Genomic DNA, 25,553 nt, shown 5'->3' on the forward strand with positions numbered 1-25,553 from the left:
TGGAATGCAAATTTTAATTCCACATAGTAATATTTTCCATTTTACTTAAACAGAGAAATACGTACATGTTTTTCAACATTTACAATTGATAACAACGGCTGTATTTTGCATACATAGAATAGCGCCTAGGCCTTTCCAATGAGAAAAAATTGCCAGCAAAAGGAAATTTTGAATAAGTACAATTTTACTTATTCTATAATGATATATAGACTTAAAAAAACATATAATTATGAAAATTACTAGTTTTTGACAAACTTTTATACGCATATAGTTCATTTATATATGTTATCAAATTTGTATATATGTATAATCAAACAAGAGTGCTAAGAACGCTGATGCTTGCCTGTTATTTTTTTTGTCAAAAGGGGCATAACTCAACAATTACTCAAGCCATAGTTACGGGTCCTGATTTGCATGCGAGTAATGTCTCTGACAACACATGTTTAAAGTTTCATTTGAATATTTTAAACTGTGCTTCATTTAGCGACGAAGTTTCATATTTCTGATTTTTTCTTTTTGTTATGGATCTTGATCTAAATGTGCGTTTTGTTTCTGGCTACATGTGTACCAAGTTTTATTGAACGGTTCCAAGTTCCAGGTATTTGAAGTAATTGCATTAAAACAAAAATTGAATGACACTGAAGACACCAATGGTATCACAATAGTCCTATTTTTTTCATAGTTAAACAGTCAAGCTAAAAAGAAACTATATTAATTTACAGAAAAAGTCTAGGTATTGTCATAGCCATGGTGTCATTGTCCTAGTGCAAAACCCTCTAACCTTAGCTGTAATTAGACTTTGATATTGTTGAGATATTTCCTTGTTTGACTAAAATAAGACCGGTTTTGGTCTTTAGATTCGCAGCTCTCATGTAGCCGTTTCCAAAGCATCATATTTTATGCGCACCAATTGGGCACCAGAAATGAAAGATACCATGTAGTTCAGTCACTTTCAAACAAAAATCTTCCCGTAACAAATGTAACTAATAATTGACAAGCACATGACAGCCGGTGTGTTGACACACTAATGAGAATACATAGTTTCTTTTCAGACAGATGGACAATAAAATTCTTTTTGGTTTGATAATTGATGAAATGTTCCCAACATGATCTGGCGAATTGCCCCTAATGTGATGAGCTAGTCCATATAAGCAGCCACTATCAATGTCATTTAATGTTGTTGTTTTTTGTTTTGACAGACTAAGACAAAGCATATACATGTCCAAATTTTGAAAGTTTCTACAACACAAGTAATTGTGTTAATCAGGCCCCAATTTCTCGAAACTTCTTAAGCTTAACAGGCTTAAGTCGCTTATATCAATTAGCCAAAATATATACTGAAAATGGATTTTAATAAATAACAAGTATGAGGTCCCTCGGTCAAAGCGTTCTCAAGTTATTGATCGGAAACCATTTGGTATTCCGACCGACCGACCGACAGACAGACAGACCGACCGACCGACCGACCGACCGACCGACCGACCGACATGTGCAAAACAATATACCCCACTTTTTTCAAAAGGGGGCATAAAAAATGGTTTGCTCTGATAATCATACAGATTATTCCTACATAATTTCTAAAAATTCTTGAAGTAAATATAACACATTTTAACGAACAACAAAGTTGTGAGAATAGTTTAATTCTGTTATAAGGGACTAAAGTAGTTTCGAGAAATTGGGGCCTTGTGAGTAGACTATCCAGGACCTCAATGTGGATATGAATGTGCGGAAATTGATGGAACACAGTCAAAATCAGAACTTCTATGTGTCTATCAATTAGCCAAAAGTGTTCACTGACTGACGAGATATCTAGTTTCTCAAAAATGTATTTCCTTCTTCATCATGAGGTCCGTGATCCCATGAAGCTGTCCCCTGCTCCCACAAATAGCCCATAGCCAATGACTTGCGGTTATGGACTAATGAGGATATCTAGTTCCTCAGTAGGCAGGTGGACGCGTATTTCTTTCTCTGTCATGAGGTCCATGGTCCTATGAAACTGTTCACTGCCCCGACATAGCCCATAGCCAATGACTTGCGGTTATGGACTAATGAGGATATCTAGTTCCTCAGTAGGCAGATGGACGCGTATTTCTTTCTCTGTCATGAGGTCCACAATCTCCTGCAGCTGCACCTCACCCAGAAGTCTCACTCCGTCAAGGTACACACTCTGGAAAAAAGAGAGTGATGCAGTTACTGGGAAAGTATTTTATTTTGTTTTTGGTGGTTAATAAATATTTGTCAGTGCAATTAAATTGATTTTTTTATGTTTCAAACAGTGAAAATATCATATTGATATTTTTCACTACTTTTGAAATCTTAGCCCACTCAATCAAATGTCAGCGAGCACAGGGCTGTGACACAAATTCAACGACATCATTTACCACATGGCATTACGTGCACATACAAATTTAAACGTTTTAAACGTTTTCCTAAAAATGTGTAATTGATTGACCTTTTAACTCCAATTTTAGGCATATAATAAAAAACCTGTTTGTTTCAGTGTAAGATAGTAATATATTTCACCTTGTGAACACCAAAAGTGATTTATTTTTACTTGTGCCCAGCCACTTGTGAAAAATATCTTTTGGTGCTCACACAGTGAATTATAATACAATCTTATAATATATAATAAACAATTATTCGCTATATATATATTTAGGATAAATTTTCAACTCTCATTTTTCAATATTCAATCAGCAACTGATTACACTTTCAAAACTCGGGTCATTTCTCAATCTCAACTCAGTATGATTCAAACACTTGTTTAATATTACTCCTTTAAATACTTATTTTGTAAAGAATGTGTACCGTAAATGACTGGTTATAAGACGATAGGGGGTATTAGACGCAGGGAAAAAAATATGTGCTAAATCGGGGGAAAAAACTTTTAATTTATGTTTTGGGTTAAAAGACGCATAGAAAAAATGTCAAATTGTCTGGCATTTTCGGCCACCATGTTTGTTGACAGTGACAAAAAGTTTTTTTTTCGTGAAAATGGCGATGGTTATCTTTAAAACCATACAATGATAACACAAAGCAAAATTGGTTTCATTTTTATTCGGTAGATAAAAACCAATTGTCAGTATCCCCCCAAAAAACAGGAGTAATTAAACAAAGTCACTATCTGGAATATTTTTCCAAATGCACTTTTAAAAAGTTTAAAAACAAAGACTTTTTTTAACTTCGATGGTAAGTGGTAACATGAAATTGTAATTTGACTTTTTCTGATGTTGGAACCTGGGGAAATATTTCAGAAGCATCTCAAAGCTGCTCTCTCACAAATTAAACATTTTGACAACTTTTTTATTTTTTATCTTGGAACGAGCCATTTTTTGCGAAAATCCATGAAAACCAGATATAAAAGACTGCTGACAAAAAATAAGATTGCAGATTTTTATATTTAAGTTCAAAAATTGATGTTTTATGCATTTTCCTTAAACCGTTAGTAACAGTTTAATCAATAACACATTAATTTTCGAACAGAAATATGAAAATCTATGATCTGATTTTTTGTCAGCAATCTCATATCATTGGTTTGCAGATATTTAAAAAAAATAATTGCTCTTTCCAAGACAAAAAATAAAAAGTTGAAAAAATGGTATATTTTTAAGTTAAAATTTACCTTTCCTTAACTTCAACAATTTCCTTATCTGATTTATTTCATTTAAAGAAACAGTTATTCTAATTGTATATTTTGCATTTAAAACATGGACACTTACATTTTCAAAAACGAAAACTTCATTTTAAAGATCTAGTTTTTAAAAGAAATATAACAATTCCAATTTTTACACTTTAGTTAAAATATCGTCGCTTGAATTCCATACTGTCAATTTTGGGGTTATTTTTAGATTTTTGTATCATTAAAATTGTTTTTTCAAGCCCTTTCATTTGGTCTAACTTAGAACAGCCTATCTATTATGTTTAGAGAGTTATTTTACATTCCTTTCTGTTCTATCTCAAAATCTCCAGCCCTCATAACTTCCAAACTGTTCTAAGTCCTAAATTGGCCAATGAAATCATGGTGTCAACGACACGTGATTCTTTTCAGAACAAACCCAAAATGCTTCAAAGCTGGGATTAAGATGTATTATTGGTTTGGAACACTTGACAAACAAACAACAAGAGCTGTCGTAAGACAGCGTGCTCGACTACACCGCTTAGACTTAGAAGTGAATACAATAACAATGTAATATTACCAAGTTTGGTCTCTTTATGTCAAACCTAACTAAAACAAGTGATGTTTGTCAAACATTATGCCCCCCCCCCCCCCCCTGAGCTATGTTGTCAGGATTATATGGACAATTGAATGAAATATGCATGGACCGTAATGACAGCTGATTTGTCACTGACATTGGATGCTGTTGAGGCAGTTTTAAGATTATCACCATTAAAAGTGTGAGGATAGAGTGTGTTATGACCATGACCTTTGTCAAGTTTGAGGGCCATGGGTGCAGGCATTGACAAGTTATCACACAGACGAGCTTTTTTCATTCAAGGTCACTGTGACCTTGACCTTTGACCCCTAAAATCATAAGGGGTCATATCTACAGGTCAGACACAACTCCAAGTCAGGTATGAGGACTATGGGTGCAGGCATTGTAGAGTTATCACTCCGACAATCTTTTACCATTCAAGGTCACTTGACCTTGACCTTTGGCCCAACAATCCCCCAAAACAATAGGGGTCATCTACTGGTCAGGCCCAACTTCCATATCAAGTTTGATGACCATAGGTCTAGGCATTGTTGAGTTATCACTTGGACAAGCTTTAAAATTATTTTACCATTAAAGGTCACTGTGACCTTGACCTTTGACCCGATGAGCCCTTAAATCAATAGGGGTCATCTACTGGTCAGGCCCAACCTTCATATCAAGTTTTTTGATGACCATACTTCCAGGAATTGCTCAGTTATCAGTCGGAAAAGCTTTGGTCTACCGACGGACATACCGACCAACATGTGCAAAGCAATATACCCCTCTTCTTCGAAGGGAGGCATAATTATTCAATACATAAGGTGACTTTGATGCTGCCCTCCCACCAGGCCGCCCGAACAATGACGCAAGTCATTCAAATAACTTGATTTCCCATTATGAAAATGTGGTAAAGAATATACAAATATGCCTTTCAAAAGAAATTAAAAAAATATAAGAAATTCAAGGACAATAATTTGTATTTAGGGTTAAAATGGAGTTATGTTTCTTGTTGTAAGATGGTCGTAAATAATTTTGAATTTTATTTATTGCATTGAATGAAAGGTATAGAAGTTTTTTTTATTTAAATCCCAACTTGCCCTTCACTTTTACTTGCCTAAAACTTTAACCTAAGTCAATCAGGGGCCATAACTTGTATTAAGGATATGGAGTTATGTAACCTCATTGGGTGATGGTCCTGAACAATTGTGTGAAGTATTAAGTTAATTGAATGAAGGGTATAGAAGTTATTTATAAATATCCCAACCTGCCCTAAAACTTTAACCTAAGTTCCATAGTCAATCAGGGGCCATTATTTGTATAAAAGATAATATGGAGTTATCTAACCTCGTTATGTGATGACTCTGAACAACTGTGTGAAGCATTAAGTCAATTAAATGAATGAATGGTATTGGAGTTCTAAGTGAAAATCCCAACTTGCCCTAAAACTTTAACCGGCCCTAAAACTTTAACCAAAGTCAATCAGGGGCCATAACTTGTATTAAGGAAAATAGGGAGTTATGTAACCTCATTGTGTGATGGTCCTGAAAAACTGTGTGAAGTATTCACTCAATTAAACAAAGGGTATAGAAGTTATTTATAAATATCCAAACCTGCCCTAAAACTTTAACCTAAGTTTCATAGTCAATCAGGTGCCATAATCTGTGTAAAGAATAATATGGAGTTATCATACCTCATCATGTGATGGCCCTGAACAACTGTGTGAAGTATTAAGTCAATTGAATGAAAGGTATTGGACTTATAAGTGAAAATCCCAACTTGCCCTAAAACTTTAACCGGGCGCCGAAGCCGACGCTGGGGCGAGTAGTATAGCCCACCTATTCTTCGAATAGTCGAGCTAAAAAAGGTTCTAACCTTAGCCCAGGGGCAGTGTTGTACGGCCCTGTAGAACACGCCCTTCAGTCTGCCCCCTCCCTCTACCTCGCTCTGGAACATGATGGAACAATTATTGGTAAAACAAAGTCAAGCAATTAAGTTACAAAACCAAAAGTTGTATTCAGTTTTCACTACCATCTTTTTCAAAGGTTACAGACCATAATCTCTATTTCATCTACTCATATAAACTATACTTTTTCATTTTCCATAATATAGAGGATAATGTTTGTTTCAGTTTAAGATATACAACATATTTCACCAAATGAGCACCAAAAGTGCCATCATCTCTATTTCATGTACTCATAACATCACTATGAGATAAAAGATATTTGTTTCAGTTTAAGATATGCAATATATTTCACCAAATGAGCACCAAAAGTGCCATCATCTCTATTTCATGTACTCATAACATCACTATGAGATAAAAGGATAATTGATTGTTTCAGTTTAAGATATGCCATGTATTTCACCAAGTGAGCACCAAAAGTATTATTCACAAGAGACTTCTCCGCCAGTTTAATAGTAAAACATTTACGTTTGGTGTTCACGTGGTGGTATAAATTGTAATTTACACTGAAACAATTTTCATTTTCATTTTGTGCTTATAATCTAACAATAACAAAATTGAATTAATATTTAAGTATGGAAAACAACTTCAAATTTCAAATCAAATGACATCATACTGGAAATAAAATTAAATGACATCATTGCATTTTCTTCCAGCACTGAATGCATTTATGTAAGCATTACTTTTAATAAAACAGGTAAAATCTGGGAAAGCAGTGACATTATATTTCGATAAACTCAACTTGGTTAATCAAGATATAATCCACCTTCATATTTTAATAAACAACCAGAAAGCATAAAAATAATTTATCATAATACATTTTGATAATTAGTATTTGTTACTTATGCAGCAATATTTATCAGCAATACTGTTCTCGTAGCAAGTTTATCATCAAATAAACCATTATATCAAAGTCTTAAGTACCACGCCAGTTAATTTCAAACCTAAAAAATACCTCAAGTGTGAGATACAGCCGCCATAGCAGGATGGAGTGTTCCAGACAGGTTGTAGACAGACTGTGTTCCAGCCATGATCTTGCACGATGAACCAGTCCGCTCAGTGTTGAACTGTAATCTGTGGAAAGACAAAGTACAAGTATGAATGTTCCAGCCATGACCTGGCATGATGAACCAGTCCTCTCAGTGTTGAACTGTGGTCTGTTGAGAGACAAAGTACAATTATGAATATTCCAGCCATGACCTGGCACAGTGAACCAGTCCACTCAGTGTTGAAGTGTAGTCTGTGGAAAGACAAAGTACAAGACTATGAATGTTCCAGCCATGACCTGGCAAAGTGAACCAGTCCACTCAGTGTTGAACTGTGGTCTGTTGAAAGACAAAGTACAAGTTTGCTTGTTCCAGCCATGACCTGGCACAGTGAACCAGTCCATTCAGGGTTGAGCTGTAGTCTGTGGAAAGACAAAGTAAAAGTATGCTTGTTCCAGCCATGACCTGGCACAGTGAACCAGTTCATTCAGGGTTGACATGTAGTCTGTGGAAAGACAAAGTACAAGTATGAATGTTTCAGCCATGACCTGGCACAGTGAACCAGTCCACTCAGTGTTGAACTGTGGTCTGTTGAAAGACAAAGTACAAGTTTGCTTGTTCCAGCCATGACCTGGCACAGTGAACCAGTCCATTCAGGGTTGAGCTGTAGTCTGTGGAAAGACAAAGTAAAAGTATGCTTGTTCCAGCCATGACCTGGCACAGTGAACCAGTTCATTCAGGGTTGACATGTAGTCTGTGGAAAGACAAAGTACAAGTATGAATGTTCCAGCCATGACCTGGCACAGTGAACCAGTCCACTCAGTGTTGAACTGTGGTCTGTGGAAAGACAAAGTACAAGTATGCTTCTTTCAGCCATGACCTGGCACAGTGAACCAGTCCATTCAGGGTTGAGCTGTAGTCTGTGGAAAGACAAAGTACAAGTATGAATGTTCCAGCCATGACCTGACACAGTGAACCAGTCCACTCAGGGTTGAACTGTAATCTGTGGAAAGACAATGTACAAGTATAAATGTTCCAGCCATGACCTGGCACAGTGAACCAGTCCACTCAGGGTTGAGCTGTAGTCTGTGGATAGACAAAGTACAGTCTGTGGATAGACAAAGTACAAGTATGAATGTTCTAGTCATGACCTGGCACAGTGAACCAGTCCATTCAGGGTTGAGCTGTAGTCTGTGGATAGACAAATTACAAGTATGAATGTTCCAGCCATGACCTGGCACAGTGAACCAGTCCACTCAGTGTTGAACTGTAGTCTGTGGAAAGACAAAGTTCAAATATGAAAGTTCCAGCAATGACCTGGCATGATGAACCAGTCCACTCAGTGTTGAACTGTAGTCTGTGGATAGACAAAGTACAAGTATGAATACATGTTTTAGCCATGACCTGGCACAGTGAACCAGTCAAACAATGTTGAACTGTAGTCTGTGGAAAGACAAAGTACAAGTATGAATGTTCCAGCCATGACCTGGCATGGTGAACCAGTCCACTCAGTCTTAAACTGTAGTTCTTGGATAGACTGCAGTGGTCGGATCTGGCTGGTTTTCGAAAGGAACCAAGCTCTAATAAATATCTAAATACTGTACAAGTTTCATCGAGACACAATCAAAACTGAAGACTGTATCGTGTTCACAAGCTAGTGTTTACACAATAGCATTTTTTTATACTATCAAGGGCCATAATCTAGGCATGCATGGGCGAATTTGGCTGGTTTTCGAAAGGAACCGAGCTCTAATGGATATCTAAATACTGTACAAGTTTAATCAAGATACAATCAAAACTGAAGACTGTTATCATGTTCACAAGCAATTGTTTACAGACGCACAAATGCACGGACCCACGGATGCACATACTACGTACACATTAGCATCGCATAAGCTCTTCTGGCCTTTGGCCAGTAGAGCTGATAAAAAAAAAAAAAAAGATTTTTTTTTTTATAAAAAGTGTCGCCTAAGGAACACTTCTGTAAAATAATTTGGAAATCGGGTCAATGGCTTCTAATAAGAAGAATTTCAACGTTTTCCTTATAGCCATATAGTGGTAACTAGCCCCGCCTCTGGCAGACATGTTTTTTAATGAATGTTTATACAGATGATCAGCTTAGGAACATTTCTGTCAAATTATGTTAAAATTGGAGCAGCAAATTCTGAGAAGAAGATTTTTCTATACGGCAGATTTCATTTTTGCTACTGTTACCTGGATGGAAAAATATAATTTGTCAATATTAAAATTGTCTTTAAATAAGGTCGGAAAATTTATTCAGATAATGATAAAAAAGTTAATTGTTTATAAATTGAATAAAATGTTTAATTGAATAAAATGTTTAAACCTGTGATTTTGGTGTTTAATGTTAAATCAATTAAATTTGGGTCAACTAAGCGCTTAATAGGACAGACTACACTCCCGAGTCAATATCGATCACATGTTTTACTGACGTTTCATACCAAACATACAACAATAACCTCTATGATATCAGAAATAAAATGTACTAAAAACCTCATAATTCAAGAAATAGACGGTTAATATTGCATAAGTATGATGCCTTCGTTTATTTATGCATAATATCATCCAAAGTCGAGTTTTTTTCTGTCCCTGTGTCTTGCGTAACGATTGCATTGTATTTTGGCGGTACGTGTACTTTGTTTTACCGGAAAAGGACTATCGGTTACACGTTAACGACACTGATTCGCCAATGAAGTGTTTTGAAAGTGTGTTCACTTTTCATTTTACTACGATGTATACAGTAGGTTGAAAGTTTAAATTGCTAGCGTTACGGAATAATTTTCTGTCCTAGCAACCCAGTAACGATTGCACAATGGTTAATTGCCAAATTTCTTAGGTCACGTGATATTACCCAGCACGCATTGCAGAAATCAAGACGGCGGCCAATGTTGACGATGACTGTGCTGTTTTTAGACTCTCTAGCATAATTATTCAAGTTTTCTGTCTTATAAAAATGACGCCAACAAAGTTAATTTTTACATTAAAGTTCAAAAATTGATGTTTTATGCATTTTTCTTAAACCGTAACAGTTTAAGCCATAAAACATTAATTTTCAAACAGAAATATGAAAGTCTACAATCTGATTTTTCTGTCAACAATCTTATATCATTGGATTGCAGATATTTACGCAAAAAATTGCTCTTTCCAAGACAATAAATAAAAAAGTTGTAAAAATGGTATATCTGTGAGAGTGCAGCTTTAAAGCATTTAATTTTCCCAATTTGAAAAGGCCAGGCCTTTGCCCAATAATTACTGTAAAAGCCCGGTATTCAAGCATACCTATAGATTTTCTATCCTGAAGAACACTGCAGAGAAAGCCCACTCCAACAGCAACTGGAATATGAGATTCTGCCATCCTACACGCCCTGTCAAAGAACCGATTCAAGCGACCGCTGATCTTCGATTTCCTTTCAATGTCCACAAATAACGACAAAAATATCGGATCATTGGGAAAGGCCTGCAGCGCCTGATCTAGATGGTCTCGGAGATATGATACCAGGCCTGACGACACAGCCATGTGGTGAACTATCAGCTTGAGTTTGTATTCATGGAGGCCTCTAGTTACGCTAGGGTCAGTCAATAAGTAAAGATTTTGTATCACATCTGAGATCATGTCTACTGACAATTCTAATCCACTTTTGCAATAGGTAAACTTTGCGTAGCACCAAACTGTGGATAAAAGTCTATTCTTGTTATCTTGAGTTGGGCTTCGAAAAAAGTTAGCATTTGCTCTTTCTAATGCTTTGGAAAACTTGGAGACAGTTTTCAGGACAGAAGAACTAGGAATTTCCCCAGTAGCTTTAGGATCAAATTTCTTTTCATCCATCAAGCAAGCAAGAGTTGCTAACACTGATTTCTTCACATCTAAACTAGCACCTGTCTTTTTGCACAACAACTCACACGATCTTCCATGATTGATATCCATCAAGATATCGCAATAAAGGGAATACAGATCAATCAACCCATTAGATTCAGGTGTTGTTTCCTCAATATTTTTTCCGCTGTACATTGCCATTGCAGTTTCTGCAATCACTTTAGCTTCCCCAGGTTTTCCTATGATGCGTTCTATTTCAATGTACCTGCACCACACAGCTAAGTTATTCCTATTTTTTTCATCTTTTAACAAATTCTTAACAATTTTCCGAATTTCCTTTTTATCACTCTTTGAAAGATTATTCATCTTGTAACATGATAACTGCACTTCTAGCAACATCAATGTCAAGCTTGTGTTCTCACTTCCATTGAAACAAGGTATTACCTGCTTCAAAATATTTATCACAAATGGTTTTAGCACTGGATTTTGAGAGAGATCACATGTACTTTGTAGTTCGAAGACAGCTCCACTAAAATTAGAATGATCATCGTGAGCATTAAGTTTATCTGACAGACTTACAAATGCATCTGAAAACTTTGATTTCGGACACCCCATGGGTTCATGTCCTAGCATTTCAAGCAAGGCAACAACAAGGTCATAATGTAGCATCTCTGAGATATCAAACACCACTGGCTTTACATCATCGTACACGACCATCCTCTCAGGGTCTTCACAATCCTCCTCAGTCTGACCTTTGGAGAGGTCAGGTTTCCATGGCAACCAATGGTGATGGTCTCTAAGCAACTCGATCTTCAGCCAGGTGAAATGTTTGCTTTCCTTCCTCTCTATAATTGCCTCCTCTTGCTCTTCAAGAGCATCTGAAATACACATTATTCACTTCAATAACTTGTAAGTTTCAAGCAATTCTTTGAAATAGTTTCCAAGTTCTTCTGAAAACAAAATATTGGTCTGATTTAAGATATTTTTCTTTATTTTGATTGCCATGGCAACCAACCTTTTCATGGAACCATCCAAGATTCTGGAACAAATTTTACTTTGGTAAATCTTAATATTCACAATATAAAGCTATCTTAAATATATACACTATATAACTTTTAAGGCCACACATCCTTTTTTTGTTCTACAGATTTTTGCTGTGAAAAATTTGGCAAGTTAGTGGGCAAAAATATCGGTAAAAAAATAACTAAACGTTTAGTTTAAAAAAGGAACAAACTTATTTCTTCCTACAAAATAAATACTTTAAATGATTATCCTGAACAATAACAGCATAATTCACCCTTTTACTTTAAATTAAAGAAGTATTCATTTTATGGACCTGTTTCAGTCTTCCACTGTAAGTTTAAACAGTTGAATACCTTTGTCTTGTTTTATGCACAAGGCTCTACAAGAAAGCTTTGTTTGGCTTTATTTATTATCAGGTAAAAAAATAGTAATGGTTGCCAAAAAACATAATTCTATACTTAAGGGAATTTTCTGCAAAATAGGTGCAGTATATCTGTAGTACAAAACATCAATTTGGAGTGGCCTTAGCATTATCTTAATAAACTACCTTGGTCATTACTCAGCACATCACTTCCAGCCTCACTTCCAGTCTGATTCCACCCACAAGCCCCCTGGGTTCCAATTTTTGCTGACTCATTATCCCAGAACTCTTCAAAGTTAGCCATCTTGTTTTCTTTAGATGCATTCTTCAAAAGTGGAGGGCAGAAAAGGTTGTACTCCAGAATGGCTTGAAATGTGGCTAGAGCCCGCTCATTGAAGCCAACTTGAATCAGGAACTGACAGTATTGCAGGAATATCTCTGTAAAAAAACAGTGAATTTAAGTTCTATTTAACAAGAGCCCCAAAAGCATTGCCAACCCTTCTCTGTTTGTTTATTTTTAGTCTAGAAAGGCGCATTACTCTAAAAGAATTACATCGAAAGTTATGGATCTTGGTATGCAAGCACATATAGTCTTCATGTGTTCCAATATTGATTTTTTGCCCATGCCCTGACCTTGCCAACATGAACAGCCATGACCTTGCCAACATGAACAACCCTGACCTTGCCAACATGAACAACATGGCTATGACAATAACCCAACTTTTTCTTAAGAAAACAACAACTACACAAAAGACTATCTGTCTTCAATAAACTGCTGGGTTTATTAACATTTCAATCACATTCAAATATTATCCTATGTGATGGCTCATAATAGTCAGGTATGTGATTAGCCGGGACTACTCTGAGTTCCCAATTTGAGGGCTCTGCTGGCTTTATATTTAAGACCACACTCTCGCGCAACATCGTGCCAACGAGAGTGATTAATATAAGTTGTAATAGCTTGTTTCACAATCGTTGTAAAATTAAATAAAGTTTAAACTAAGGGAGACTGTCAATATTAACAACAAATAATGTAACAACAAAAAGAAAAAGAAAAAAAATCAATTTTGTTTTTGTTTGTCATGAGAGCCATCATCCTCGGCACCCTAGCGTATCTGATTATAGTATCATAACCTGTATGATTCTCTGGGCAAGTTGGCTAGGGAAACTTCATAAATCTTGAATATTCATAAGCATTTTCCAACCAATGAAATAGCCGATATCAAAAAGGGAAGAATCTCCTTTGTAAAGAGCTATCGGCATATTTAACAATATTCTGCCTAAAACAATTTGTAAGCCGTGATCTCATTGGATTATTTTGAACCGAGATTACATCTGTAACTTCTCTGCCATTTCCGCACCGCATGAGGTGTATCTAATGCGACCATTCAAGTGGCTGGATTTCGACTTATTAATTATATTTCATGAGTACGAGATTTTTACAGCTGATTTGCCTAGGGTATCATATTGGTTATGATACGCTGGGGTGCCAAGGATGGAGAGCCATTGGATCCGCAGAAATACGCAGACAAATCACATACCTGATAGTTCATCATGTAGCTTGCTTTCAGATATATTTAAAATAAAAAGTCCAATGCATTAAATTTATTTTTAATGTCAAAGCAACCATAAACACAAACCCAATATCAGGTAAACATCAATTAGACATAGAAATATTTGTATGAACCCTCAAAAAACACTTACCAATTATTTCATGTTCCAGATTTTCAGGAACTGAGTGAGTCTGCAAAACCCCAGTATGGATTCTGAGCAACATTTTCAAACACTTGTGGTAGAGTTTGCACTGTTTCGCAACAGTGAACACAGTCAGTCTGGACTGGTTAAACATGAGGTGGTATTTCCAGAGCTTTGTATTGGCTGGATGGACAAACAGAAGTTGTTCAAGATCTTTGTTTATCTTGCTTGAATCAACTATCTCTGCACTTAGCTCAATCTTGGCAAGAAGCAGGTCAATGTGGCCAGGATTATGTCCAAGTGCTTTCTCTATGATGCTTATCTTTTTTTCCAACACAGCTTTCTCAGTCATCTTCTTTTCATTCACACTTTCCTTTTTTAGATTTGCTTCAGCTGAAATACTGTCCTGAAATTTAGCAAACTCTAGCCATAGTTTGATACTGCCCGGATTTTCCCTGAGTTTTCTGTTATATTCCCCAACTTTTACCCTTGTCTCATCTAATTCAACAATAATGTCGTCTTTATTATTAATCTCTGATTTGCCTCCCATTCCCTGTACATAAAGACTTGTAGCTGGGTCAAGAATTGTATCTCTAACATTTTGAATGTCGCCAACTTTCACACCGATAGCACCAATTGTAGGGTCTTTCCCAAAAGCAACAAACTCTGGCATTGTTTCAACATTATTAGAATCACCCAAGTTCATGACTATTCTTTCCTTTGGATATTGATTCCCTAACTTTCTGTTCTCTCGATCATAATACCGGTTCCCGGCACTCTTGTCTTTTTTCTTCACTTTTTCATGAACAAATATTGGCACTTTGCCAAGGGAACCGACACACTGGTTACATGTAGTCCGGTACTCAGCAACATGTCCGGTGTACAGGGAACCATATGTGAGGCTGTTCTTGTCTGGAGCCCGGTCCAGCTTAAACGGGTGGTCTGGGGCAATGTCATAAACATCGTTTAGGAAGATGTGCTTTGTTTGTAACAAGCCAGGTCTGTAATAGAATATGCTATATCTTGAGTAAGTCCAGTTAGAACATCTTAAGCATCAGGTATTTGTCAAAGATTATATGCCCTTTTTTTAAAGCTGCACTCTCACAGATTGAACATTTTGACAACTATTTTATTCTTTGTCTTGGAACAAGGCAATTTATGCGAAATGCATGGAAACTAGTAATATAAGATTGCTGACAAAAAATTAGATCACAGATTAATTTTCATATTTTAGTTAAAAAATGGTGTTTTATTCATTTTTCTTAAACCGTTACTAACGGTTTAATCCTTAAAACATAAATTAAAATTTGAACTGAAATATGAAAATGTGCGAGCTGATCTTTTGTTAGCTACCTTTTATCATTGGTTTGCATATATTTTTACAAATATTTGCTAAAAAAATAAAAAAAAGTTGTTAAAACGTTATACATGTATCTGTGAGAGTGCACCTTTAAAGATGCACTCTTACTCCCAAAAAGAATTACCATAACTACATTGTTTTAATATACCAAAATAAACGTCAAAAACTAAGGTTGTTATGAAGGATACCGAGTTTAATTAGAAAGAAAGGTGCAAAAAGCATTTAATACTTTACAAAAGTTCATCATTAAGTAAGTAGTTTAAAATTAAGGTATATCACTCAAAATTTATGTTTGTTCAATATGTATGAGTTTGTATTAATTTTGAATAAGAGTGTTAAGACTTTATATTTTGCTTATGTTTTTCAAAAAGGTTAACTTGTATATATATATATATATATATATATATATATATATATATATATATATATATATATATATATATATATATATGAAAAGTTTATCTTATAATTACACATTCACAGCTTAAATTTCCATTAGTTTGATGAACAATTCAAAACTAGTAATTTCATTCAATAAAACCAATGCAGTTAACTTAAAGCTGCACTCTCACAGATTAAACGTTTTGACATCTTTTTTATTTTTTGCCTTGGAACGAGCCAATTTTTGCGAAACAATCCAAGGAAAGTTATATTTATGAGAATGCTGACAAAAAGTTAGATCGCAGATTTTTAAATTTAAATTCAACAATTGATGTTTTATGCATTTTTCTTAAACCGTTGGTAATAGTTTAAGCCATAAAACATTAATTTTCGAACAGAAATATGAAAATCTACGATCTGATTTTTGTCAGCAATCTGATTTCACTGGTTTGCAGATATGTATGCAAAAATTTCCTCTTTCCAAGACAAAAAATAAAAAAGTTGAAAAAATGGTATATCTGTGAGAGTGCAGCTTTAAACTTATATTTCTTACATTGTTTTCTCCTTTGGGGGTGACCTTAAATACCTCTCAGACAGCTTATGCTTATGTTTCTTCTTATGTTTGCTAGATTTCTTCGACTTTTTATCTTCATTTTCACTTGAATAATAATCTTTTGTCTTCTTCTTCTTTTTCCTCTCTTTGTGGTATGTTCTGCCGTCTTTTGAACCAGAGTCTGAGTCACCAGAATTATACCTCTTTCTGTCATATCTCTCTTTCTCCGAGTCTGAATCTCCTGAAGAGTATTTGTGTCTGCGTTTCTTTTTCTTTCCAAGTTTATCTCGTTTGTAGTCTTGCCCTGGAATATCTGGTTCTTGAATTTCCGATACATGTGTATAACTTTTGGAGTCCTCTGCTGTGGCCTTCGGTACTTCTTGGACTTGAACAACTGGTTTAATAATAGCTGATGTTTCGGGAATATCACTGAAAAATGTTATATGAGATATGATATGAATATACATAGATATTTCTATCTAAGAAACTTGCATTTAAATCATAGTCAGCAAGACACTTGACTTCTCTTAAGTTTACATATACATTGAGTCAAACTCATTGACATCAAAATTTCCAAATCACTCCTAATATTTAAAGGTTACTGCCTAAATATGTCATAAATGCAATATATCATATGTAACATATCTGTGTTTTTCTTTATCATAGTTTCATTTCTATTTATGATTGCAGTGTTCCATTTTATATAATTAAAAAAACACAAATAAAAACACGGATTTATGTACCTAGAAAAACAGCCATTTCGGGAAAAACGTAAAATTTAATGCCGACAAAAAAATTCACAGTAACAAATTGGTTGCTTCGCTTTTTTACTCTTATAACAAAAGTGAACCAGTGGCAAATCTAGCAAGGGTGGGGGTGCACGAGGGCCCATGTCCCCCCAGTTGGCCGGCAACTGAACCCTTACATACAAATCTCTAACCTTAAATTGTTACCATAATAATAAAACCACTGAAATATTATATACATAATGCACCAGTCAATTGCAACCACGGCCCCCCAGGTCCAGGGAAAAGCGGGGACTTTGACTTTTGGTCCAGCCAAGCCCGGGCAAAATCCCCGCCCTGCAGGGACAAACTGCTGGTAAAACCCCCGCCAAATGCCCCCGCATCCCAGGGATCCTAAGTAAGGCCCATTCCCTGCTATATTTTGTTCTGAAGACAAAACCACCGCATTCACTCGGCACTGTGGGGCCACCTCGAAGGTAAAAACACGGCCCTTTTCCCCGGCTATCCCCAGTATACCCCCCGACCTGGGGGGTCCGTGGTTACATTTGACTGGTGCATAATCTTATATATAAGTTTGTCCACTTTAAAAGATGTATTCATAAAAGAAGGGTTGAAATGCATAAAAACTGTATTCATGTGATTTCCTTAACTCCTTGCCCTAAAAGTTTTGAGGAGGTTTGACGGTTTTGCCCCAACCCCCAAGTTATGATAAAACAATATATGTCTAAATCTCTTCATAATAATAAAATACTCCAAACCTCTCTTCTTGTTGCAGCCATTTTAGTTCTTTTTGAAACTCTTCCAATTTCTGTGCTGTATCATGGGTAAAACTCTTGTTCTTCAACCAATCCTCATTGTCTGAAAGGAAACAATGCTGAAGTGCTGAAAATGGATGAACCAAATCAAAACAAGAATTTGGTTGGAAACCATGACTTGTTATAGTTTGTGTTACTGCTCTCCAAAGTAGAAGAAAAGGAAAGAACAAATTGCTTCTGACACCCTATAAAATAAACAAGAATTATGAAAATTAATACAGGTGAGACAAAGCTAGGCGTTGTTTTGAAGACAAAAAAAGCTAGGCGTTGTTTTGAAGACAAAACAGCCGAGACAAAACAGCCGATCAATTATGCAGGCAGAAACAAAATTTGGCTAGCTGACCTTTAACCTATATAACTGTGTGACCTTGACCTTGTGGTATGTGGGAGATCATGAGATAGATGCTTGATACCATTGATGCAAAGCTTAAAATTAAAATATTTATATTGATGAAAGAGTAGACATGCTATTGGCTACTTGAACTTTGACTCATTAGTGCGGTCTTAATCCTATATACCGGTATGTGAATATGGCTAAAACATCCCTAAAGCAGAGCTACAGATAAGGGTTGTAAAGGGTGTAAAAACATTTTAGAAATTGCCCATTACTGTAATGATTACGACTTAAAATCAAACAGCTGTTTGTACCTGTTCTTTTAAAACAAGAGCTGTCACAGAGACAGCGCGCTCAACTATTCCGCCGCTTTTCAATGTAAGGATTGAAACATTTAGGCGAAACATGTAGGATCACTGTTAGATTAGATTTCAATGCAATACATGGTGTGCTGAGATATTAACATAAATGTGGTTCCATGCAAAATTTTAACGAGAATTTCTAATTCTAATAATAAAGGGCCATTACTTGCAAAATACAGTTATCTAACTTGGTTATTCAATTAAGTTGGGTGGATGAATACCATTGTATAAAGTCTCAATGCAATACATCAAAAAGTTGCTGAGATATTATCCTATGTGTGCTAACATGCAAGACCTTAACCAGAATTTGTAAGTCGCATAATAAAGGGGCAAAAATTATATACATGTATCATAAAAGATAGAGTTATCTTACTTAATTAAATAAGAAGGTTAAATAGATGGGAGCCTGTGTGTAAAGTTTCAATGCAATACATGATGTATTCGCTGAGGTATTGACTTAAAAGTGGTTACATGCAAAACTTTAACCAGAATTTCGATGTCGAATAAAAAAGGGGCCATTTTTTTAATTTAATGCAAACTGGTGTTATCTTACTTGGTTTTTTAAGTAGATTGGATGGTTGAGTACCATTGTATAAAGTTTCAATGCAATCCATCAAGTAATTGCTGAGATATTAACCTATGTGTGCTTACATGCAAAACCTTAACCAGAATGTCTAAGTCAAATAATAAAGGCCCATAATTTGCATTATATTCAAAAAAGTGTTATCTGGGAATAATATCTAATGTTTCAATGCAATACATGATATATTTGCTGAGATATTGACTTAAATGTGGTTAAATGCAAAACCTTAACCAGAATTTCTAAGTCGAATAATAAAGGCCTATTATTTGCATTATATATATTCAAATAATTGTTATCTAACTTTATTAATTTAGTGTGTAAGATAGTTGGGATATAGGAATACATATCCAAAGTTTCAATGCAATAACTGATGTATTTACTTAAATTTACTGAGATAATGACTTAAAGGTGCTTACATGCAAAACCTTAACCAAGGTGTGATGCCAACACTGACCCCGACACCAGGGTGAGTAGTATAGCTCTCCTTATTCTTCGAATAGTCGAGCTAAAAAATAAATAGGGTGTGAAGTTCTTCCCATTTATTTTTTACCGTTATACGCTAGCTGTTTTGACTAAATGCTAAAAACACTTTTCTAAGAGACTTACATGTATAGAAGGTCGTAAGTCAAGAAATCAAAGTACATGTAGTAAAGATGTTTTAATTAATCAGGACTTGTAATTAGCTGGGCAACATTTCAGTTTTGTGAAAGTTCTTTTATCATTTGTACTATAAAGTTCATTAAGTAAAATAAATCAATTTTGTAATTTAATGTATCAGTACACTTTAGAAATCGCCATTACACTTTAATGAATGACCCAAGGGTGAAGCATACACTTTACTAGATTACATAAGGGTGTAAAATACACTTTAAGTAAAATGGTTATCTGTAGCTCTGCCTAAAGGGCACCTCTGTGTTGTAAATATTTGTGCCATTGTTTTTGATATCTTTCAAGGGCATGAGAACTTATATTTTTAGCACACAATAAAAAGCTTTATGACCTTCTGTGGCACACATTCTTTATTCCCTGGTTGGGGGAAAAAATCCCCCGCAATTCCCTCCCATCCCCTGGCCCCCTGCTGGGGGATCCATATCCCCTGGATTTTTTTTTCCCATTAAACTTGCTTAAAGCTGCACTCTCACAGATTGAACATTTTGACTCTTTTTTATTTTTTGTCTTGGAACGAGACAAAATCCATGGAAATCAGTTACATAAGACTGCTGACAAAAAAGCAGATCGAAGATTTTTATAATTCAGTTCAAAAATTAATGTTTTATGCATTTTTCCTAAACCATTAGTAACAGTTTAAGCCATAAAACATTAATTTTCGTACGGAAATATGAAAATCTACGATCAGATTTTTTTCAGTAACTTATATCAGATATAACTTATTGCAGATATTTATGCAAAAATTTGCTCTTTCCAAGACAAAAAAAAAGATTAAAAATGGTATATCTGTGAGATTGCAGCTCTGAGGTTGACAGTGGAAAGCGTCCAAAATATTATGAGTGTGAAATTCCATGAAGGGCCATGATGACTAAGTCCAAAAATAATTGTAATTAGAGTGTGTTTCTGTTTTTATTCTTATAATTTAAATTTAGATATTGCGCGAAATTTGGCCGCATTAAAAATCCCCTGATGTAATATCAAAATCCCCCGAGGCTGGCATTCAGACCAAAATCCCCTGGGAAGCCTCTCAGAAATATGGCATGTATTTTGTAGAAGGGATGTGACTCGAGCATATGTACGTACATTAAAACAAGAGATGCTTGTAGGTTTTTATTATGAATATTTGTGCCAAGTTATTTTGAAAACCTTTCAATAATACAAGCCAAGTTAAGAAGTGAACACAAAATTATTTTGGCTATCTTACTTTTAATACGCAACATATATATGTTTGGCCTTCACCCTGAAGGTATGTAGCTGAAGCATTTTAATTTAGTACTCCACATATCTTTAGATGTTGGGTCCATTAACATTGGATGAGGCAGATGGACAAATTGCAGCAATCGTCAAATGATCGATGGGGTCTTTACCAATATAGTTCAGTAAGCCGAAGTTCTTCAGGTTCAAGACTAAGATATTAGTACATGTGTACATTTGTACTTTCAAGGACCTTTCATACGCAAAATTTACTAAACTGTTTATGCCCCTATCATGAACAAGTTACATAAGCTCTAAAGAGTTTTAAACTTATAGTTGAAGTCTGCATAAGTCAATTTTGACAAAATATCAGGCCACTTTATATATATTTCTATACTTTAATTTACCAAACCAACATTCTAATCGAAAATATATGGAAGACTTAGTGTAGTACAATGAGTTCCCTTTAAAAACAAAGTGCATGCATTAAAATAGCATACATTTTTTATATTCTATGTCCTATATGACTGACATACTGGCCTAGTAATTCCTGGAATGTTTAAAAAATATACAAAACATGTGCCCCCTGTCCTCCGTCCAGGTTAAATATCATTTAACAAAAAAGCCTGGAAGCCATTTTAGAATTACTACCATGGAGTGGGCACAGGTCTCTGAATCATTGTTTGTCACTAACACTAACATAAAGAAGTTATTTGTAAAGCAAATGCACTAAATATTACCAGGTGTTTTGTTTATCTCATTAAATGTACGCAAAATGATTATAAACAACATTTTAGTGACAAAACAATGATTCAGAGGCCTGTGGTAGCAGGTAGGCAAAATCTAACTACACTATTTACTCTCTTAGCCATAGTCTAGTCCATATAAACAGCCGCTTCAGAGTCTTAGATAATTTTTGTGTTGGCGACTCTTCGCGTCCATATACCACTTCTTGTTTTCCTAGCCAAGATCCCAGCGCAAAGTATATTTAGCGCAAAGATAACGCGCACCTGTTCCGGTTAAACTCCACTAATAAAATGCGCATTTGAAATCAGGTAGTCATCTTCAGTTAAAGGCATCAATATTTGATAAAAAATGTGAACACAAATAAATAAGGTTTTTTAAACTTATAGTTGAAGTTATTTTTTTGAAGATATTTTCCTCATCAAATTAAATTATTGTTTTCTCTTTTTCTAACTTAACTTGCATGTCAACTTGTGTTTATTATTTTTGATTTGTGCTTGCTTGTGACAAAGTTGTTGCATCTTTGTAGTCAATATTTCTGCTTTTGTTCCATGCATGTAAACTTGTTTAGGACATCATAACATCCATTCTGTTTTATATGTGTTGTATAATCTTATTTCTGATTTCATTAAATGTTGTAATATGTTCTGAGAATGTTTAGCTAATGTAGTTACCCTCTGTGAGAAAGTTGCTGATCAATTCTTCTCAATAGGATTTGGGGGGATAATTGATTTCTTAAAACCATTTTTCTTTGCAGTCGCACTTTTGTGCTGGTATTGATAATTCAGTGTTTTATTTACACAAGTTCTTATAGCAGTTTTTAGGCCACTGGTCAGGATCAGCAGCTTTTTTACACAGTTTTAGATGTGCTTAATATGTGTGCTTTTAGATGATATATAATATAGAAATATCTAATACTTTTTCCTTTTATAGCAATTTTTACTCTTGTTGATCTTCATATACATTTGTTAACAGTCGGTTAAAAAGCTCATCAGAACTTATGTTACATATGTTTGTGTCTTGCCGACTTGAAATAAAACTTATTGTATTGTATTGTATTGTAATAAAACAAATACATATATATATATATATATATATATATATATATATATATATATATATATATATATCGATGTCCCAACAGGGGAGGTCACTGCGTATGATAAATATGCTAATAGTGGCTAATCCAATATGGCAGTGAAAAGTTGACAGAAGCCGATCAGCGTCAGTTTATCATGGAAAACTTAAGTTATAAATAAAAGGTATTAACCAGTATATCATTTATGTGTCCCTTTTATGTTTTCTTTTAACAATTCAGTGTTGTTGTAATACAATAGTCTATTTTATTTTACACTGGTATGAATAAATCGACTTGTGGCATTATAGTGAACACAATAAATATCCAAATGTTAAAAAACGTTCCCTAAACGCACATTATTGCGGCTAAGCTGTAGTCATTATAATAACTAAATTAGCCATAGCTTAACTTGATGATATGGCATTAGGTGCAGATTTCCATATGAAAACAGTGATTTAAATGAATAAAATAATGAAATAAAACAAAACAGTTATCATAATTTTACGATAAGTAACGTTCCAATAAAACTATGAAAGAAGTATGAAACGAAAAAAGTCGCGAAATCATATGACAATAATAATATTCCTCACTTTTTACACCAGTGTCTATTTTGACATTCTGGTTAATACTTTCAGCTGCAGGAAAAAGACCAGTCCGTGGAAAGCTACCATGTGTGAATCCTGACATCGTAAAGAAATTGTTTCAGTTGGTTAAACGGACGTCCGACATCAGAATTTGTCCGGAGTTGTATTCATTTACTTGGTTCCCAGCCTTTGTTTTCTAAAATGACGCCGGGCAACAAAATTAATCTGCGCCACCTAAGATTAAACCCAGTGAACCGGAAGTAAACAAATATGTACATGACGTAATTTGTTATGGAAGAAATCAGCTGTTCTGACACAGAAGCTCCGACAGAATTCAATACAAAGTCAATTTCACAAAGCTTAAGTGGCCTCTCCGTTGCTGTAGAAAGATGCCCCCTGTGTTCAGAAGCAAGACGACCATTCTACTGTAAAGGTTGTGTGAATGAAGGGCAATTCCACCACTCAACAGCAAGATATCCTGACAGGTAGTTTTCTTTACTAAAGAAAACAAAGACATGTTTTGAAGATCATTCCTGAATGACCTTCTCAAATTAACCTTAGAAAAGTAAAGGCTTAGTAAACTTATGTCCAGTTGAATAGTGAAGCACAACCCTATAATCTTTTGTCGAGCGGATAGGGAATTCCATATATAAATTATATTGCTGTTGCTACCATGATCAGTATAGTATATGGTTTAGAATGATGACATTGCCAAGGTTGACAGATATAACATGACCCAAATGAGGGGATGATATGGCCAAGATTTAAATACAATACAGCCCAGTTCAATGAATCATGTCGGGTTTGCGAACCAATCTAGGCCACAAGACTGGTATTTCGAACTAAGCTATTTCATATTTCAGTCTTTGCAGTTGTTTTTCATGATCTGTGCAATATTGACCACCAATTTGGACTGTATTGTCTTTCAACTGGGCCATATTGTTTTTTAACTGAGCCGTATTATCTGTCATCTGGGCCATATATGGACTGGCAATCTGAGCGGAGTTGCCATGGGATCATTGGCTTTTCTTAAAGAGCAAGCTAGTGATGGAGATTTTCACTCTTTTGAACGTCAGAGATTCTGGGTAAACTGTCTTTGTTTTCTCTTCATTTTAGGAGAAAATGTGACATTGCACTAAGGGAGACTTTAGACAAGTACAATCATACTACCACAGACAAAAAGACAAATTTTAATTTTGATATTAAAGCACACCCTTCTAAATTTGAGAATTTTTTGTTTGTTAAAGTCTTGAAATGATTGAAAATGCATTAAATTGCATATGAAAACAAAAATATCTAGGGGGAGACACCCAAAACAAACCTTGTGAGAGGGGTGGACCCCTCCACACCCACCCCATTCACCCCTACACAACTGATGTAGCTTGCCCTTTTCAAAACTCTACCCTGCCCTTCAAATCCTGCCTTGAGCACTGTTAATAGTATGACTACTCTGTTATGATGACTACTTAACTTAGGGAGCCTGACAAAACATCACATGGACAAATCCTCATGTCATTTTTGACTAGGTGCACAAAACCTCCCATATCATTTTGACAAAGTCGATAAAACATCTGAACTCATCTTATTATGGCTGATAAAGCATATTTTTCCATTAGAGTCCGTAAATATTTGTCAGTATGGACACACATTTATTACCATAACAAAGTGTGTTTTTTTCACATATTAAATTATATGATATCTAAATGTAAATGATTTTTACCTACAGTACATGTACATGATTGTTTTGTCCACAATGTAAAAATGATCTGGGATGTTTTGTCCACCATATCAAAATGATCTGGGATGTTTTATCCACCCTATGAATATGATCTGGGATGTTTTATCCACCCTATGAATATGATCTGGGATGTTTTATCCACCCTATGAATATGATCTAGGATGTTTTATCTACCCTATGAATATGATCTTGGATGTTTTATCCACCCTGTGAATATGATCTGGGATGTTTTATCTACCCTATGAATATGATCTGGGATGTTTTATCCACCCTATGAATATGATCTGGGATGTTTTATCCACCCTATGAATATGATCTGGGATGTTTTATCCACCCTATGAATATGATCTGGGATGTTT

At 35.1% G+C, this 25,553-nt stretch overlaps 2 protein-coding genes across 3 annotated transcripts in view; one reads left to right on the forward strand and one right to left on the reverse strand.

Annotated features, from left to right (window-relative positions):
• Positions 1-23,691, reverse strand: LOC128213907 (nuclear exosome regulator NRDE2-like). The gene is made up of 9 exons (XM_052920022.1): positions 23,463-23,691; positions 17,852-17,951; positions 16,348-16,776; positions 14,063-15,054; positions 12,545-12,796; positions 10,440-11,852; positions 7,109-7,227; positions 6,066-6,137; positions 1-2,167 (listed from the first exon to the last, which is right to left on the reverse strand). The coding sequence occupies exons 1-9, from the start codon at positions 23,557-23,559 to the stop codon at positions 2,039-2,041; spliced, it is 3,603 nt and encodes a 1,200-aa protein (XP_052775982.1). The 5' UTR covers positions 23,560-23,691; the 3' UTR covers positions 1-2,038.
• The window catches only part of LOC128213909 (beclin 1-associated autophagy-related key regulator-like), a 15,351-nt gene continuing 13,456 nt past the window's right edge, over positions 23,659-25,553 (forward strand). For both annotated transcript variants that reach the window (XM_052920023.1, XM_052920024.1), the window contains exon 1: positions 23,659-23,941. In XM_052920023.1, the coding sequence (XP_052775983.1) occupies positions 23,748-23,941 (194 nt within the window). In that variant the 5' untranslated portion in view covers positions 23,659-23,747. The remainder of the gene's footprint in view (positions 23,942-25,553) is intronic.

Source organism: Mya arenaria, chromosome 13 (genome assembly GCF_026914265.1).
Source record: "Mya arenaria isolate MELC-2E11 chromosome 13, ASM2691426v1".
In the NCBI taxonomy this organism is placed as follows: Eukaryota; Metazoa; Mollusca; class Bivalvia; order Myida; family Myidae; genus Mya; species Mya arenaria.

Coding starts and splice junctions, on each gene's coding strand:
- LOC128213907 (XM_052920022.1), bottom strand. CDS start 23,559: ATGTCAGGATTCACACATGGTAGCTTTCCACGGACTGGTCTTTTTCCT. Junction 12,797..14,062: donor TCTGGAACATGAAATAATTG/GTAAGTGTTTTT, acceptor GTTTTTTTACAG/AGATATTCCTGCAATACTGT. Junction 7,228..10,439: donor TCAGGATAGAAAATCTATAG/GTATGCTTGAAT, acceptor GTCTTTCCACAG/ATTACAGTTCAACACTGAGC.